This window comes from Malania oleifera, chromosome 1 (assembly GCF_029873635.1).
Source record: "Malania oleifera isolate guangnan ecotype guangnan chromosome 1, ASM2987363v1, whole genome shotgun sequence".
Taxonomy (NCBI): Eukaryota; Viridiplantae; Streptophyta; class Magnoliopsida; order Santalales; family Ximeniaceae; genus Malania; species Malania oleifera.
In genome coordinates, this window is record NC_080417.1 from 17,744,928 (window position 1) to 17,763,805 (window position 18,878).

Sequence of the window (18,878 nt, forward strand, 5' to 3'; positions counted from 1 at the left end):
GTTTTGTAAGTTCACAAATCTCACACTAAAACTCAGAAGACATTTTATTTGAAAAAATAGAAGGAAATAAAATTTGAATGACCCATCTTAGAATGCCATAACAAAACTTCACTACGACTAGAAATAGATATAGAATCACAAATAGTAGTTTTACATTGTCCACTCACATTAGCCTCTTCAAAGTAGTAGAGTCCCTCACACTCTTTAGCACTACTAATCGTCTTCTCCGATGATAGGTCCTGAAAAACACAATGAGAGGGAAGAAATTTAGCATAACAATTAGAATTTTTAGTCAACTAGCTACAGGATAGTAAGTTGCATGATAAAATAGGAACATGAAGAAGGGACTCTAGTGTTGTGATGACCCAAAAATATATATATATGATTAAAGTACAATAATAATAAAATAATAAAAATAGTCATTAAGTTAATATCAATACAGAAGTGTTTTTCTGTAGGATCCTTAATTCCATGTTTGATGCCTAAGAAAGACCTTGTCTTAGCGAGTGCTCAGAGACCATTGCGGCTCAGTCGCTCCCTAGAGGTCGGCCTGGTCAAAATGGAATTTCATAGGATAAACAGGATAGATACTGTTTGTATACGTAAATAAGTATATATACATAAAATAGTGTTTTGACAGACATAATTTGTAGAAATACATAATAAGATGATAATAATATAGGTATCATATGTGGGGCCCACAAGACTATGTGGGGTCCACATGAGTCTCGGAGCCACAAGACACTGTTTATATACGTAAATGAGTACATAAAACAATGTTTTAACTGATATAATTTGAAGAAATATAAGATAAAATAATAATAATATAGGTATCCTATGCGGGGCCCACAAGACTGTGTGGGGCCCACATGAGTCCCGAAACCGTATGAAGGTTTTCACAAGTCTCAAAACTATGCAGGATGCATAAAATTGTATAAGAGTTATTGGAATTACGTACGATCCATTTGGGTCTCGAAATTGTGTGGGGCCCACAAGACTACACGGGGCCCACAAGACCATGTGGGGCCCACATGAGTTTTTAAAAGTTAAATTTAATTCTTGTTCAAAAATAAAATAAAATAAAATAAATACTAAATATAGTTTAAAATTAATAACAATGATAATAATAATGATTAAGAAAAATAATAAAATAATAAAATAATAAAATAATTAGTTAGGTAATGGATTAATTAATAAGGTAAGTAATTAATTAAAAATTTATTTAGTGAGAATGGTGGCAAGCACTCCCAAATGGCCTCCACTCAAGTTTAAAATTAATAACAATGATAATAATAATGATAATAATGATTAAGAAAAAATAATAAAATAATAAAATAATTAGTTAGGTAATGGATTAATTAATTAGGTAAGTAATTAATTAAAAATTTATTTAGTGGGAATGGTGGCAAGCACTCCCAAATAGCCTCCACTCAACCCATACCTTGCCCATCCCTTGCCCATTCTTTAATTTTTAAAATTTTAATTTCACCCATCTCCCCACACTTTTATAAATTCTATTTCTTCCCCAAAATTTTCCTATAAATAGGGAGCTCTCAACCTTCATTTTTCATAACAATTTTCCAAGGAAGAGAAGGATTAGTGAGTGAAAGAATTTGTGGTGGAGAGAGAATTTTTGAATAAATTCTTAATCACCCACTTTTTCCGATCTCATTTCTTAAAGATAATTATTGTGTTCGTAGCACACGGTAAAAGAAGAAGGTAAGTAAATTTTGATTATGTTAGTTTCTTTTTATTTTAAATTCATACCCGAGCTTATTTTGTACGTAAATTTTAATTATGTTACTTAGTTCCACAAAATTTCCATGAGTTTATTTTTACGCATATTTAATTATACCAGTTCTATCTTTAATATACTTGCATCTATTTTTGGGTTAAGAAATATTCCAATCCCCTCGGGTAAATTTTCAGCATTTTTTTCTATTCAAAAATAAAATTATATATATTTTTAACACAAAAATTGTGTGGCATGAGTTTATTTCTGCGTTACATTTTTTTTATGTAAATATGAGTAAAGATGAGATTTTCACGATATTATTTTAAATTGCATAAATTATAATAAGATGATTTTCAAACCCCTTATGGCAACGAAAGTTCAAAGTTACAGATGCTCGGTACCGCAGCTTAAAGTTTATACGGATCAGAGTGCACCCACACTGTTTATAGAGTGGTTATTTATGTTAGTGGATTTCTCCTGAGTGCACACCTGGTTTAAGTCCAGGACTTAATAAGGAAAATCTCACTTAAAGTTTACGTACGTTGATTTAGTTTGGTCGGCCAGCCAGCTAAGTCCAGTCTTCGGACCGCACAACCCAGTCATGGGGGTAAACATGACTTACGGCAAACAGGCCTAAGGGTGGTTTTTATAATATATGTTTATACATATTTAATTACGTATACAAGTTACTGATGATTTGAAGGAAAAGTATAAGTTTACGTGAAAAAGATCATTCTGGTGCTTAAATGACGATCTAAGGAAAATGTATAAGGAAAAGTATATGTATGTTTATCATTAAATGTTTTTACAGTTTTAAAGTTAAAAGTTTAATTTAGCAGTTATAATATATGATTATAAAAATTTACTGTTGAAATTGATGACAAAAGTTTTATGCAGAAATTTTTAAATTTATATTTATTCTAAAAGCAGTCTTGAAGTTATATTATTAAATATTATTTTACGAAATTCTTTAAAAGCTCATTTTAGCCACACACTAATAATAATCTTATTTACTTACTGAGCGTCGTCTCACCCCAATCATATTTTATTTCAGATAACTCTGAAGGACATGTCGGAAATCAGGCTTAGCAAGCATGCGGGTGGGGATTAGAAAAATAAAGATTAATTAGAAATATAGTATGATTTCAGATATTTACGTTTGTGTAATTTTCCTTCTTTTGAAATAAATGATTGTAATATGGAATATTAGTGCTCTGGTTTAATAAAAATTGAGTTTATTTGTTTCCGCTGTAAATTAGTAGTAAATAGTTAATATCCCAGGCCCCTCGGGGTCGGGGTGTTACAAGTGTGATGGAGTCAGAGAGTTGGATATTTTCTTTGCCTGTGACAGAAAAAAGTGATCTATCTGCAATTTTAACTTTCAAATTTCCAACATAGGGTGAATATGATGAAAAAAGATTATAGACATTAGTCATGTGGTCAGAAGCACCAGAATCAATTATCCAAGGATTTTTGGATTTAGAGGTTTTATTTAAGGCTTGCAAAAAATTACCTCTTTGGGCTAAAGAACCTAAAGAAATGATTGATGGTGTTTAGTTGAGTGAAGGGTTTGAGTTTCGATGGAAGAAAGTTGGGGTTTTGAAAAAAGATGCTCCTTCAAAATATAAGCTTTTCACTAAGACTCCCATAAAAGAAACTGTAATTTTATGAGGACCCAAAGTTCGAGTCCTTCGCCAAATCAACCGCCCCATTACTACCCGTAGTTGCAGAATCACCATTGCAAGCACCGTCGATAACCTTATTGGCACAATGATCAACGACCACACGTCTTTGCGCATCAGAGCTACCAAGGTGAACCTGGGATTCTTCAGGAGGGGTATGAAAGTCGTCGCGAGCCGTGTCGTTTCCTTCAAACTACCTAGAGCAGAAACCATCAGGATTCAAGTGGACTCCACAAGAATCCCACCAGAGCCTGACGAATCAACGATGATATTATCCTTTAATTTTCCGACGAATGGGAGGCAGCGAAGATGCTCTTCTTGAGGACTTGAATACTCACAATATTGGAGCAGAGAACGGAAGGCCTCCTCCATGGATTCCTCTTCGTCGCTGCATCTAGGATTGTTGATTCCCGACGATGAGAGCCTAAGAAGTTTGGTGGGTTCTTCCCTTCCTAAGAAACCCACAATGGAGGTGGCTTCAGAGTTGCCATCAAGGGTTTCAGAGGAGCTTGACCCTTTGCTGTTGACTACTTCATTGGTCATTAGTAACTAAGGTTTACAAACCTTAACTCTGATACCATGAAAACAGAATGTAATTTTTGTATTTCTTGAATTTAATATTTTGTACATCCCAATTTATCATATATAATACAATCGAAGGTTCTAAATATGGAAACAATCTCCTTATAGAATCACTCTCAATAATATACAATCTTTTATATTTACCTACTCTCCTAATTTACTCAATATACCCAATGATACTCGGGATTTCAACATTTAATGAATTGCAGATTTTGAGAATTGAGACAAAAAATCACAAAAATATAATTCATTATTGTGAAAATAACAACATATATGTGAATCTCTACAACATGTATGAATTCCACTTATAGGGAAAAAAAAAAAATGCTTGTGTGATGTTTTATTCGCAAAATCAACCAATGATATTCAAAGCCTTCAATTATATTTTGGTATTCTCACATTATTTAGAGTGAAAGACACTTATACGTTTCAAAAGTTTCAAAAACCTTCCTTTAGATTTCAAGAATTTTAGAATCATTTTTGAGATTTGCTAAAAAGATACAAGCTGCTACTAGACAAGTTTTTTTTTTTTAATGATAGTCTATGCCTTTTGGCAAACCTTAAGGGAGGATTGTGACATTTTTGAAAACTTAGGGGAGGTTTGTAACATTTTTTAAACTTCAGGAAATGTCTCTATGTTTTTGCAAAATTTCAGGTAAGGTGAATGTCTTTTATCCTTTAATTTATAATTTATAATTTTAAAATCTTAATCTAAAAAAAGAATACATATTCTCAATATATAATGTTCTTCATACATTGGTAGTTTTTCAAAATCCTAACATGAAAGAAAGTCACAAGAAAGCATTAATTGACAAAAAGGTTTAAACTATATTTTAAAATTATAAAAATATTCGTACTCTATATTTATGTGCTAGACTTTAGATTTAGATTGGTACAAATTGCTTAAATCCAAAACTAGAAATTCAAGCAATTAAATATATTCCGAGACTATATTTATAACCTACTTTACTTTAATTTAATATGCTTCTCTGGCACCCAACCCTCCAAACTACTTTACCCTCATCCTTTCATTCACATTTTAATAGTTATTTTTATTATTATATTTTTATGGGCCAAGTAAATCTTCATATTTTATTTCAACTTGAAATTTTTTTATGAAAATAAAATTATTTTTAAATTTTCTAATACAATACCACCAAAGATTCTCTTTGGTGTCATTTTCACAAATATTAAATTTAATAATTAAAGACAATAGAAATTTCAAATGTCTACCTAACATACCCAATAAGTATTCATAACCATCATTAAATTTCCGTATAATTCAACATAAATATTTTTTTAAATAAATGTAAATGTCTTTCAACATTTTTGACTGTTATTATTTTTTAAAATAAATATAAAATTTGAGAAAAAAAACACGCGCATAATGTGTGCGTAAGTTATCATTAAAAAATAATTTAAATATAGAAATGAATATTTTGAAAGTCTTTTAAAAATATGTTTTTAAATTTAAAAAAATCTCATACCCTTTAAATCTTATAGAATAACTTTCGAAAATCATAATAAAAAATTTATTTTAAATTTGGTGAACTTTTTTGTCACTGTGCCAAAAGCCGCCGGAGTGATTCCTGGTCCCGGAAAAGACGGATATTATTATATGTAATGGGGACCATCAGACATGTGTGACGTACTGACGTGGCCTGACAACTAGCACATGACCAGTGGGACCGACAAAACGAGAGCCCATTTTGGCCGTGAGGGAGCGGTTGGCTTCACTGACGTGTAAGACTTGACACCCCCGAATGCCGAATATAGTATTTGCTTTTTAAGGCAAAATATGAATGTCCAAGGTGGTCCAGTCCCCAACGCACAACTGGCAAGGAGTAAACGTGACTTAAGTAAGCTTATTAATAAATAATAATATTGGTGTTCTTCATTGCAAAGTAGTCATTCACCAAATTAATAAATATTGCAATAATTAAAAAAAAAAAATATCAAACCAACTTCTTATAAAGAAAAAGACTTATACGTCATGTATTAGAGAAATATCTATACTTTCTATTTTTTTAAATTATTGTGTAATTATTATGGAGCAGATATTTAAGAGTAATTTGAGATCTCGTTCCTTGACTCATGTACATAAATACACCCTTATAATATTGAATTATGAATATAGAAGAATATCTTTCTCCAAATTTAACATGGTATCAGAGCCTAACCGCGCTGCTACCGCAACCTTAATATCTTCCTCTTTCTAAGCCATTGCCGCCTCCTCAGTTCCAGCTCTCCCTCTGTCTCTCCGGTGTTCCCTCGCAATTCACCATTTCCGGCGACCTCTATCTGCTTTTAGTCTCTCTCTCAGTTCTTTGTCTTTGGCATCTCTCCCTCACTCTTCGGTGGCTCTCGAGTTCTCGGCTCTTCGTTTTGGCTCTTGGGTTCTTAGTGCCGGTTGTTTTTTCCAATGCTTTGCTCGTTTTGCTCTCTGTTTTTTGACAGCAACTCTACCCCTCTCTCGTCGTTTCTTAGCCTCCGGCGTTCGCTCGGGCTTGTTTGTCGTTTGCTTAACCTTTTTGGCAGTCTCTTGTCAACTACTTTCATCTTTCGATTGTCATCTTCGTCGCCGGTGAGAGCAGTAATAGCGTTACACAATTGGCTGGTCTCTCTTAGTCTCTCGTTTCTTCTTAGTTCACGACGTCTTCCATCTTCTCTGGCCATCCCGAAGTGCACCGTTCATCTTCTCCGATAGTTCTCCAACGTCTCCATTTTACTAGCGATTTGTCTACTCTCTGTTTTTTCCCCAGTTGTCTTGTAGTTTCTTAACATCTCAGTTTGTCCTCACGTCTCTCTGTTCAGTTCTCCTGTCTTCTCCGGTAGTAGTCTTTAGCTAGTGCATCTCCAGGGTTCGCATTCAATTCGATGTCAGTTCTCAGTCTCGGCTGGTGCATCTCCAGCGCTCCCTCAGTTTTCCCCATCGTCTCGGCTAGTTTTCTCCAGTATAGCCCTCTTCTTAATATAGCCCGGTGTTTATGTTTTCAACCTAATCTTCCCATCTCTTTTGGGCTGAATGCATTCTTATAGCCACGTATTTAATTAACCGCACTCTTTCACCCAGCTTCATTCATAAGTCCCCTATTATGAACTTCTTTTTTTCAAAAACAACCATCGTATATGTTAGTCCTGACAGCTACACTATCTCAGTTTATATGTTTTGATGATATTAACCTTTTTGTTGTTCCTAATATTTTCCATCCTTGCATATCTTATCTAGTACAAGTACAAAGTGTCAAATACACGGAGGTACCAAATCAAAAGCAAAGATTGGACCGAGTAGACATCAAATAGGAAAGATCGGAAGGATGCTGACTTGGAAGCACCAATGCACATCCTGGAGTTTTTATTGTGTATAAATTAATTGTGTGAGTGAGTGCGTATTGTAACTCTTGTGGTGTGTATCTTGCATGATTTCTGAGTAAGAGTTGAGTCATTGCATAAGCATACTATGACACATGCGCATGTAATATTTGCACAAAAGTAACAAACTCACAATTCACAGTTTTCAAAGTAAAAACAAAGAGTGTGTCAAAATAATCCCATACTCAATTAAGTTTTCAAAATGGGACAAGTATTAAGTAATATATGAGTTATTAAAATTTTCATAACTTGGTCCCGATTTTACAAAACTAGCTCTATGTCCTAAAGTCCTAAAAGTCAAGCATATTTTCAATAAAGGACATACTAAGCATATAAGATATCGAAACGAGTTTTCAAATATGTTTTCATAAAAGAAGATATCTTATATTCATGGGGAAACTCACTTGGACAAGTTTTAATCTTCATTAGACTCAACATATTTTATATACTTTTTTCTATGAATGTTTTAAGTTATTAAAACGCTTTTTGACAAGAAAAATCAAAACAATCGTCACTGCCGTAGTGTAGTCTTGAGTCCTAAACACCCTTCGGTATTTTGAGCATAAATTTTGGTATAAAAGCCCAAATGGGACGATCTTGGTGTCCCTAGAAAGCTACCAAAAAAATACAAGAACTCTTATGTTGATTCCTTTTTCTAATTCAGGGACCTCGTCGATGAATCCCCTGTGTTCATCGACGAGTGCAGGGGCCTAACCGACGAGTCCAACAGGCAAAATGACGCTAACGGGCGAAAAACAGTTAGTTTACCAAATAAAATATCTTTTTCCCCCTAACGGCTAGTTAACAGCTCCTAAGGCTCTTGTGTTATAAATACAAGCTATTAGACTTGTATTAACATAGTTTTGAAGGCTTTTGATCATTCTTAGTGAAAAAATATATTTTTACACCAAAACCTAAGCACGTAGCACTTTGCATTGGTTTTCTTCATTCACAAGTGCTCATTGTTTCTTACTCTTTAATTGTGTTTGATTCATTACTTGAGATATAGAGCGAGGTTTACTTTGTATTTAATATTTGCTCATTTGAGGAGCATTATATTATATTTCCATCATCTTCTTGTAAGGTTCTCTGTGGACCATTTGGTGAAGGTTCTTTGTAAACCGAAGAGGCTCTTGGTGAGTGGGTAGGGATTTGTTCATGAGTTGTAGGGCTTCTCTGCCGGTTAAGGAGATCGTATAGTGGAATCCTTGAATTGGTCTCAAGGCGTGAATGTAGGCATGATGCCGAACCACATAAAAATACCGGTCTGGATTTTCTCTCCCTATACTTTTTATTATTTGTTTTGTGTATGATTTAAATTTCATATATTGTGATATAATTGCTTGCATCTTGTCAAGTGTTTTATTTTGTAGAGAAAGTTTGTAATTTCGCAAAAGAGTCCATTCACCCCCCCTCTGGACTATATACTCTTTGGCTGGGACAACTAACAGTATACACACTTGTGAGTGTTTGGGTGCTTTTGCTATGCCCAAACCGCTCGCCAACATCGTGATAAATTCTTTCCTCGTGCTCTTTGATGTGTTTTCTTGGGTTATCCTGCTCATCATAAGGCATATCGTGTATACGATCTTGAAAACAAAAAAATTTTCATCTCCCAAGATTTCACTTTTGAAGAAAATATTTTTCCCTATCATCTCACACCTCCAGGTCCTACATCTTCTCTAGTCCTTACCCTTCCTATTCATAATATACACCCTTCCTGCACTTTACCTACCCAATCAACCACACCTAACCCTAACCCCTCACCTCTCCCTCCTTCTCCCTTGGTATACTCACCGACACCCTCACCCTCACCCCCTTCCCCACCACCCCGTCCACCCATCTCTTCATGGCCCAAACAAGCTGTCACACATCCCTCTTACTTGAATGATTATATTTGCCCTATTTTACCAAAGTCCTCCACGGCTTCACAAGTTTCAAGATCTTCCTCAGGTACGATTCATTGTCTCTCCTCTTTTTTTATCTTATCATCATTTTTCTAATCAACATTTGACTTTTCTTTCTGTTATGTCCCAATATCCTGAACCCACCTCATATTCTCAAGCTGTGATACACCCGCATTGGCGTGATGTCATGGCTTTTGAAATCCAAACCTTAGAAGCCAATTATACATGGGTTCTTCAACACCTTCCACCTAGAAAAAAAACCAATTGGCTATAAATGGGTGTTCAAAACAAAAATTCGAGCCTATGGATCCATAGAGCGACATAAAGCTCGCTTGGTGGCAAAGGGCTACACTTAGGTAGAAGGTTTGGATTATCATGACATTTCTACTCTTGTTGCTAAACTATTAGGTGTGTTCTTGTAGTGGCTGCAGCTCGGAATTGGCATCTCCTTCAATTGGACGTCAACAACACTTTTCTCCATGGTGACCTCGATAAGGAGGTTTATATGACCCCTTCATCGGGTTATTGCAAACATAGGGAGACTCATGTATTTCGTCTTTAGAAATCCTTTTATGGTCTTAAGCAAGCATCTCGTAATTGGTTCTCCAAATTATCTTCTATTTTACTTGTTGAGGGTTTCATCCAATCTCAAGCCGATCACTCTCTCTTCACCCTGCTCTCGAGGTCAGTCTTTTACTCTTATACTTGTTTATGTTGATGACATTCTCATGGCAGACAATGATTTTCCCAATATTAGCACTTTCAAAGCCACGCTTGCTCAAAAATTCAAACGAAAGGATCTTGGAAAACTGAAATATTTCCTTGGCCTCAAAGTTGCTCGCTTTTCCACTGGCATATTTCTTAATCAACAAAAATATGTTCTTGACATCCGCACTGATAGCGGTCATCTTAGTGCTCGTCCTGCCAACTTTCCCACAGAACAAAATCTCAAGCTCAATAATATTGATGGTGATCTTCGCTCCAATCCAAGCTTATTTCGGCGACTCATTGGACATTTGATATATCTCACCATCACTCGTTCCAACATTGTATTTCTAGTCAACATTCTCAATTAATTTATGTACTAGCTTAGGCAACCACATTATGATACTGTTGTACGTGTTCTTCGATACATTAAGGCATCTCAAGGCCAAGACTTATTTTTTCCTACTTCCAACACTCTTCAAGTCTCAGCCTATTCTGATTCAGATTAGGCTTGTTGTCCTCTCACTCATCGCTTCACCACTAGTTTTTTCATTCAGTTGGGCAATAATCCAATTTCCCGGCACACTAAGAAACAAACTACAGTTTCTCGCTCCTCCCCTGAAGTTGAGTACGGGGGGCTTGCTTCCACTACTTGTGAATTTACATGGCTCAAAACTCGTTTAAATGACCTTGGTGTACCACATTCCTAGCCTATGCTCTTATGTTGTGACAACCAAGCGACTTTTCACACTGCCCAAAATCCTATTTTCCACAAACGTATAGAACATATAGAAATCGATTGTCATATTGTTCATGAAAAGTTATGGGCAGACCTCTTCTTCACTAAGCATATTCCTACCCACAGTCATCTTACTGATATCTTCACCAAAGCTTTGGGTCGTGAATATTTCCCAAACTTATCATGCAAATTGGACATTACGGATCTCCATGCTCCAACTTGAGGGGGAATATTAGAGAAATATCTACGCCTTCCATTTTTCAATTATTGTGTAATTATTATAAAGCAGATATTTAGGAGTAATTTGGGATCTTGTTCCTTGACTCATGTATATAAATACACCCTTGTAATGTTGAATAATGAATATAGAAAAATGTCTTTCTCTAAATTTAACATCATGCACACTGTCACACACGCACACAAACACACACACACACACACACACACACACACATAGAGTCATTAAGAAGAAGAAAAAGAAGAACTTGGGAGCGGCGGAGGCAATGGTGATAGGAGGGAAAGACAATAGCAGCGGTGGGAGGATGGAACGAGTGGCGGCGGTGGGAGGATGGAACGAGTGGCGGTGGCGGTGGAAGGTGGGAATAGCGGCGGTGGGGGTGGGAGGACTGAGCTGTGCACAAGGATGAGGAGGAGGGATTTGGGGAAAATGTAGGGAAAAACCGTGAGGGATAGGGTTTTAGGTTTTAAAGTATTAGTGACGGTTTCAAAACGCCACAAGCTAATATCTAAAAACCGTCACTAATAGTTAAATAAATTGGTGGGAAATAAAGGTTAAGACTATTGATGACAATTTTTAGAAATATCACTACTAATGCCTTTTTTAATTATAAAAAAAAGATCAAGAATATTAGTAACGCTTTTTATTAACCACCACTAATAGTAGACTATTAGTGATGATTTTAAAGTGTCACTAATAGTTAAATAAGTTGGTGGGAAATAAAAGTTAAGACTTGAAAGTCACTAGAAACTAGAACAACGTCAATATAAATGACAATAGAGCACGAAGACATTCATATACAAAATATATTCATAAAACACCGAGGTACATCCCTGTCTCAGAAAACAAAACATAATGATAAAAAATGCCTACTTGTTTTATTTCATTCAAGATAAATTAAATTTCATACAAGCATTGACACAAATAATCAAATATTCATTATAAATCTCTGGAGAATATATGTAAAGTCAACTCCCCTCTCCATTTAACCCATTACATTGTCACCTCCTAACAAATGACTTAATTTTAACTATACATGTATATGGCTATGCACATCAAATCACATAGCTCAGCTTAATAAATGACAATATAATTATCATTTTTTATCTGAGAGTAAAATCAAATCACACAGATATAACATTGTTGTGCTGCTTGTATTGGATTTATTAAAGTGGAAACCAAGTTTTGAAGATGCACATCTAGTCACAATGACTCAATCACTATGCGTTTATTCATATTCTTCACACATATTGACCAGCTCATCTTGAATGTTTGCTTATTTATTACTCATGCATTTGTATGTGCAATCAAATGATAAGAACAAAATAATAGTATAATGACAAATTCATATTATTAATAGTGTAAGCTCAGCTAGGCTAGTTCACTATAGTCGTAGGCTTATGAGTTCTACTAACAAATGAATTAATTTTCAAATTGAAAAGTAGTCAAACTAGCTTTAGGAAGCTAAATGTGAATAACACATTCATGTGGGCTTCCATACTGTCTATATGTTCTTCATCTGCTTGCTGAAAGTAATAATAGAATGTGAGAAATGGGCTATCTAAAAAAAAATAGTTGTTTAATTCTTTTATTATTTGACTATGGATCTGTGATTTTAGTACCATATGTTTGAGACCTCAACTTGCATGCAAGTGCACTTGCAAGAGCTAATACATATGTAGTACTCTTTATAGAAAAAGACACACTTCAAGCACATTACTATATATTAGATTTTGATGGAAACATGCAAATTATTGCAAAGATCGAGAGATTTATCTATGGACATTTGCCCATAATGTCGTTTTATAATAAAAAGTTCTAAGAGTAGAATGGATATATAAGTGAAAGTTAATATACTGATAAATATTCATAAAATAACATGCATTCTAATTAAGAATACGAACAAGTTTTCTTATTTTATTTTTTTTATTTATTGATTTTTGTTGCTATACAAGGGGCTTGTTATAGTAGTTTAACTATAGACCACAGTTTTTAACGGCAATGGGTCGCCAATAGTTAGTCAAGCCAATGATATAGCTTTTAATCGTGATTTGGGACCCTATATCAACACTTTTAGCCCTTGGTAAAGTTATATTTTTTTTGCAATATTTCATAACTAAACCTTTCTTTTTTGTTTCTTTTGATTTTATAACTAATCATCACATTGTACAAAAAAAGATATATTTAGTTTATCGCCTATTCATACACAAATCCAATAAAGTGGTGACAAGTCATATATTAGAATTGGTCTATGTAATAATTTTTCTTATTATTTATATTATCTAATATATAAATTATCACCATTTTTATTAAATTAATTTAGATGGCTTGGTAAATTTTATGTACCTAATAGTCTCTCCATAATATGAACATCAAGATTTAAAATTGATAATTTTGCAGAGTCTCATTGTTTTAAAATTAATTTTTATGGGTGATATTGAATTGCGCGCCATGTCCATAACCTACATCTTAATAGAGGGGAAAAAATGACGGACTCCATCCGATCAGAAGACCAAAATAAACAGAAAAAAGATATACTATGTGCCAAAGTGCGTCGGCCATGCCGAAGCAAAGACTCCTGCCGAATCATGTTGTCTGCAAACCCAGTTAAGTGCAAAAAAAAACAGACTGCACTTGAACGCCTCGATCGTCACGATTGAATTAATTGATTACCATATATCAATGATATATATGCATCAAATTAAACCCAGCACCTGCCACCTGCGCGCATGCAGCGAATTCGCGATCAGCAACTCCGTCCCTTGCATATAATTAATTTCAGAGGCCCTGCAGCAATGATCAAGCTTAAACATTGATTGTTTGGCTAGCTAGCTATATAAATGGTGTATGGGGATTTGAAATTTGATGCAATAGCAAGTGAGTTTTGGCCATGGCAGCTGAGGTGGAGAGCACGGCGTTTGCCAGCAACTACATGCTCCTGAAGCCACATGAGGTTGGGGGGAAGGGTCTGCTCCGTATCTTGTTCTCCGACAAGACGGAGAAGAAGAGGAAGTACGTTGAGACCCCGAAGGAGGAGAACTTGAGTATGGTTGATGGATGGTTCTTGTTCATCTCAATCTGTGTACAGAAGCTCCTGCTGCTCATGGCCATGCCCATGGCTTTGATGGGAGACCTCTTGACCATGTGGCTCAACCTTCTTACTCATAACGGCGGCAGAGTTAGCAGCCTCTTGCTCAATATCTTACGAGGTTTAATTGTCCTTCAATTAGTTTAGTTAACTAGTTGCTTAATTAATTAATTCTTGATCTCCCTTGGACCATATCTCATCCACGAAATTAGTTTGCTTTCGTTACACTACACGCATGTGGAAAGGACTCCAGCCATACTGGTCGAGTAGCCTATATCCCATCCCATGTATGAACTCATTGAAGGCTCGCTAACGCTGATCCATCATCCATATACATGTGAAAGTAGGATTATGCCATGGTATTAATTATATACAGTACAACCTCATAATGCTCTAATTAGAAGACTAATAATTTTTATCCCAGCTAAAATGAAGTGGGACGTATTTAATTGTAGAAAATTAAATAGTCTTGTTTATACCAATTTATAGGAGAGTTTAATGTGAGGGGAGATACTATAGGTATACCAAATGATTCATTTAAATTTGGTGAAATGACAGGGAAGATGGTGAAACCAAATAAATCATCCGCAACTTACTTGTCAATCGTTGCACATCTTGATAGTCGAGTTGACCGAGACCCTGACATCAAACATGGAGATCCCAGATATTACGAAGCACTCTCTTTTTTGGCTGCTAAAATAGCCTACGAGAACGATGCATATATTAAGCACGTAGTTGAGGATCTCTGGAAGGTGCGTAGCAATTAGACAATTAGTCAATTACGTATTTTTAGATTCAGAAAAATTTTGGGACAGATTGAAATTTCATTTTCCCATCAAATGATTGTCGTTTTGCGCCTGCAGATGGAACTCCTAGGAGCATATAATTTCTGGAATTGTAAGAAGCAAACTAGCTTATACATATACATGTGTGTGTGTGTGTGTGCGCGTGTGATTAATGTCAATTGCTTAATTTCTTCGGCAAATATGTGCAGCCTATGACGGTAAGAGTAGCACACAAGGATTTGTGATGCGTGAGAAAAAAGGTGACTCCGAGATTATCATTGTATCCTTTAGGGGCACCGAACCATTCAACGCCGATGACTGGCACAACAACGCCGATCTCTCCTGGTTTAGGCTTCCAGGCGTGGGGAAGATGCATGCAGGTTTTATGAAAGCCATGGGCTTACAAAAGAAAAGGGGCTGGCCGAAGGAGATTGAAGATGACGGAAGCACCCCACCCACAGCTTACTACCACATCCGGGGAATGCTAAGGGAGCTATTGCGTGCAAATGATAAGGCCAAACTCATAGTGACAGGGCATAGCTTGGGGGGTGCGTTGGCTATCGTCTTCCCGTCCATCCTAGCATTGCATGACGAGTCATGGATGCTGGAGAGATTGGAAAGGGTGTACACGTATGGGCAACCCAGAGTGGGGGATCGTGAGTTTGGAGAGTTTGTGTCGAAGCGATTTAGAGAGCATGGCGTGAGATATGTCAGGTTTGTTTACAGCAATGATCTGGTGCCCAGGATTCCTTATGACGACTCTGGTCACCTGTTTAGACACTTTGGAACGTGTGTTTTCTATAATTGCCTCTATTCAGGAGACGTAAGCATCCACCTCTCCCCCCCCCCCCCCCCCCAGCTCTCTCTCTCTCTCTGTCTCAGTAATAAAGCAATCACTAACACAAATTTCTCCCTGATTCTCTTATTGTAGATCGTTGTAGAAGAGCCATTCATGAACTACTTGTCACTGTTTGGGATAATACCCATGAGTGTAATTGCATTCTGGGAGATAGTAAGAGGCTTCATTTATCCATACACGAAAGGACCAATTTACAGAGAAGGGTGGTTATTATTTTCCGTGAGGTTGTTTGGGCTAATAATGCCAGGCATTTCAGCACATATTCCTCAAGATTATAACAACGCCACCCGATTAGGATCTCTGGCTGCTCATCTCCATGACTTAGCTGAGAAGGAGCGCAAAGCCGGGAAGGAGCGCACAGTAGAGAAAGAACGCAAACAGTAATGACATATGGATTGCTAGTGCATTCTATATATACCAAGTTCGTATTTGAGACTAAAATATCATCTGTCTATATCCGAAGTATGCATGGATTGGATGCTATGATCATGGCTAGCTTGCTGAAGTTGTTTCTTTATCCGTGTACAAGAAAGTAAGCTTAGTGTTTATTAGTGTGATTTTCATAAAGCACTTGCGTTGTTCATACTGAGTTGTTTCTTTATTATCCATGTACAAGAAAGGATGCTTCGTGTTTATTAGTGTGATTTTCATAAAGTACTTGCGCTGTTCATTCTAAGTTCTGTACTACGTTGAGTGTTTTGAGGTTGTCTAATAAACTACTCATTTCATTATATCTTCTTAATTTTATGGCACTCAAATGGATGCTAGTCAATTTCTATAACTAGCTAGTACTACACTAATCCAAGAAGTGTGTCTCCTTGGTCACGGAGATCCACTCTCTCCTTATTCACAATGGTCATGGAAATTTTATCTCAATTGCTCCTCAAACTAATCATCCCAAGCTAATAACAGGGGTATCTATTCCAAGTAGCAGTGGCCGTGTCACCATCTCTCATCTCATGCTCGCAAATGATACCTTAATACTCTAGGTTAAGCCATCCCAAAGGAGATTAAATGGCTCTGTACCACTCTATTATGCTTTGGCATTGGATCAATAACGGCTTAAGAAAATAATTGATATTATGAGTTGCAAAGCCGATCAAACCCCCTCAATATACCTCGGATTGCCACCGGGGGCGAAGTGTAAAGCAACAAAGACATGGGATCCTATAATTGAAAATATTAACAAAAAATTGGCCCCATGGAAGGCCAACTACCTCTCTCTCGATGACAGATTGACCTTAATCAAGAGCCTTCTAACAAATTTTCCAGTTTATTATATCTTAAATCCTTTCAATCGTAGTGAAGTTAGTAAATAAATTGGAAGGCATTCAACAATTATTTCTTTATTTTTTTATTTTTTTTATTTTTGTGGAGAGGTGATTCGGAAGCATCCAAATATCACCTCGTCAAGTGGGAAACAATGCATGTTCCAAAAGAGAAAGGAGGAATGGGGATCAAACTCACCTACGAATATTCAACTTCACTCTACTACGTAAATGGCTCTGGAACTTCAACCAAGACAAGAAAAGCCTATGGGGAAGAGAGATTTGCAGCAAATATAAACTCTCCATGGATGATTATAAAACCTTCCCACAGCAAACTCATTCCGGCTGTAGATATTGGAAAGGCATTTTGCTAGAGTTTGAATACACAAATATTGCTATATTATCTTGTTACATATTGTTGCAGGAGTTTACATTGCTATATATAAAATGTAAACAGAGGAGTTTGTTACAAGATTACAGTAGAATATTTAAATACAAAATATTGTTGAGATATCTTCATTATTCGAATTTAAGAGGTTGTTGAGATATCTTCATTATTTGAATTTAAGTTGTTGTTGTGGTGATCACTTCTAAGATCCTTGGAGATAGTTTCAACAGAATCTTTAACACCCCCCTTCAAGTGCAACGGGGAGGCACATACGTTGAGCTTGGAACAGAGTATTTGAAATTGCGACGATACTATTGGTTTGGTTAGAACATCGGCAGATGGTCTTGGGTGGAGATGAACGAGACTATCAAATCTTTAGCAGCATCTTTGTCACAAACAAAGTGAAAATCTATCTCAACATGTTTGGTGCGGGCATGAAATATTGGATTGGCTGAAATGTAAGTTGCGTCTATGTTGTCACACCAAAGAGTTGGAGCACATGGAAGTGTAACTCGCAGATCATGAAGAAGGTATTTGATCCATTGTAATTCGGTAGCAGTGTTGGCGAGAGCCTTGTATTCTGCCTCGGTGCTTGAGCGGGACACTGTTGGATGTTTGCGAGAACTCCACGAAATTAAGTTCTTGCCAATAAAAATACAACACGCACTTGTGAAACGATGACCACCAGGACAACCTGCCCAATCCGCATCGTAACATGCTTCAAGGTGTTGAGTGGATGACTTAGTGATAAGAAGCCCATGAGATAATGTATGCTTGAGATATTGGAGTATGCGCTTCACAGCCTGTCAGTGTAGCTTAGTTGGACGATGCATAAATCGGCACACACGGTTAAGAACAAATGCCAAGTCGGGACAAGTGTGCGATAAATATTGTAGTGATCCAACAGTGCTTCGAAAAAGAGTTGTATCAAGAAAGGGATCACTGTCATGTGTCGATAGAGAGTGAGCTGATGCCATAGGGGATGAGATCGTCTTAGCTTCCCACATTTTTGTGGCCTTTAGTAAATTAAGGATATACCGTTATTGAGATAAAAGAAGGCCCTCTGGTGGTCGTTGCACCTAAAATTCAAATTCATTCTAACTTGGGCCTCTTACATACTACAAATCATAAGAAAACAGGCAAATTTTGGCTTAGTTCACTTAAAGAAATATCTATTATGACTTTTTGGTCCTCTAAGCCTAATCATGTAAAGCCGAGTATGAATCATTGAAAATCTTAAAACACTTGGCTAAAGAACCTGAAAAAATGAGTTGAGACATAAAATGAGTTGAGCACATAACTCAAGGGAAGCATATATTCTTTCACATTTTTATTTCATGCCTAAATGTCCATATAAGTACTGCACTGAATTCTTAACCATCCATGGTTATTTATTGTTTATGGTTTCTAGTTGCATGGTTTACATTTTATATGGACTGTTGATTATACTACTAGATTGCATGCTTAGTCTAGAGTGCCTCCTGCATAGTGGATGCAGTTGATGTAAATTGCATGCTGGTAGTGGATTAT

The 18,878-nt window shown here is 36.2% G+C and overlaps 1 protein-coding gene across 2 annotated transcripts; it reads left to right on the top strand.

Annotated features, from left to right (window-relative positions):
- Nucleotides 1-13,460: 13,460 nt before the first annotated feature.
- LOC131158779 (triacylglycerol lipase OBL1-like) lies at nucleotides 13,461-16,423 on the top strand. Of its 2 annotated transcripts, XM_058113643.1 has the most exons (5): nucleotides 13,461-14,169; nucleotides 14,607-14,800; nucleotides 14,912-14,945; nucleotides 15,043-15,656; nucleotides 15,765-16,423. In XM_058113643.1, exons 1-5 carry the CDS (start codon nucleotides 13,851-13,853, stop codon nucleotides 16,074-16,076), a joined length of 1,473 nt encoding a protein of 490 aa, XP_057969626.1. In that variant the 5' UTR covers nucleotides 13,461-13,850; the 3' UTR covers nucleotides 16,077-16,423. The 2 variants fall into 2 exon arrangements, with proteins under 2 accessions (XP_057969626.1, XP_057969635.1); XM_058113652.1 differs by lacking the exons at nucleotides 14,607-14,800; nucleotides 14,912-14,945 and having other exon boundaries at nucleotides 13,594-14,169.
- Nucleotides 16,424-18,878: the final 2,455 nt, after the last annotated feature.

Excerpts from the sequence above, each read along its gene's own strand:
- LOC131158779 (XM_058113643.1), top strand. The coding sequence starts at position 13,851 with ATGGCAGCTGAGGTGGAGAGCACGGCGTTTGCCAGCAACTACATGCTC. Across the intron at positions 14,801-14,911 it reads TAGTTGAGGATCTCTGGAAG|ATGGAACTCCTAGGAGCATA; the intron begins GTGCGTAGCAAT and ends TTGCGCCTGCAG. Across the intron at positions 15,657-15,764 it reads ATTGCCTCTATTCAGGAGAC|ATCGTTGTAGAAGAGCCATT; the intron begins GTAAGCATCCAC and ends CTCTTATTGTAG.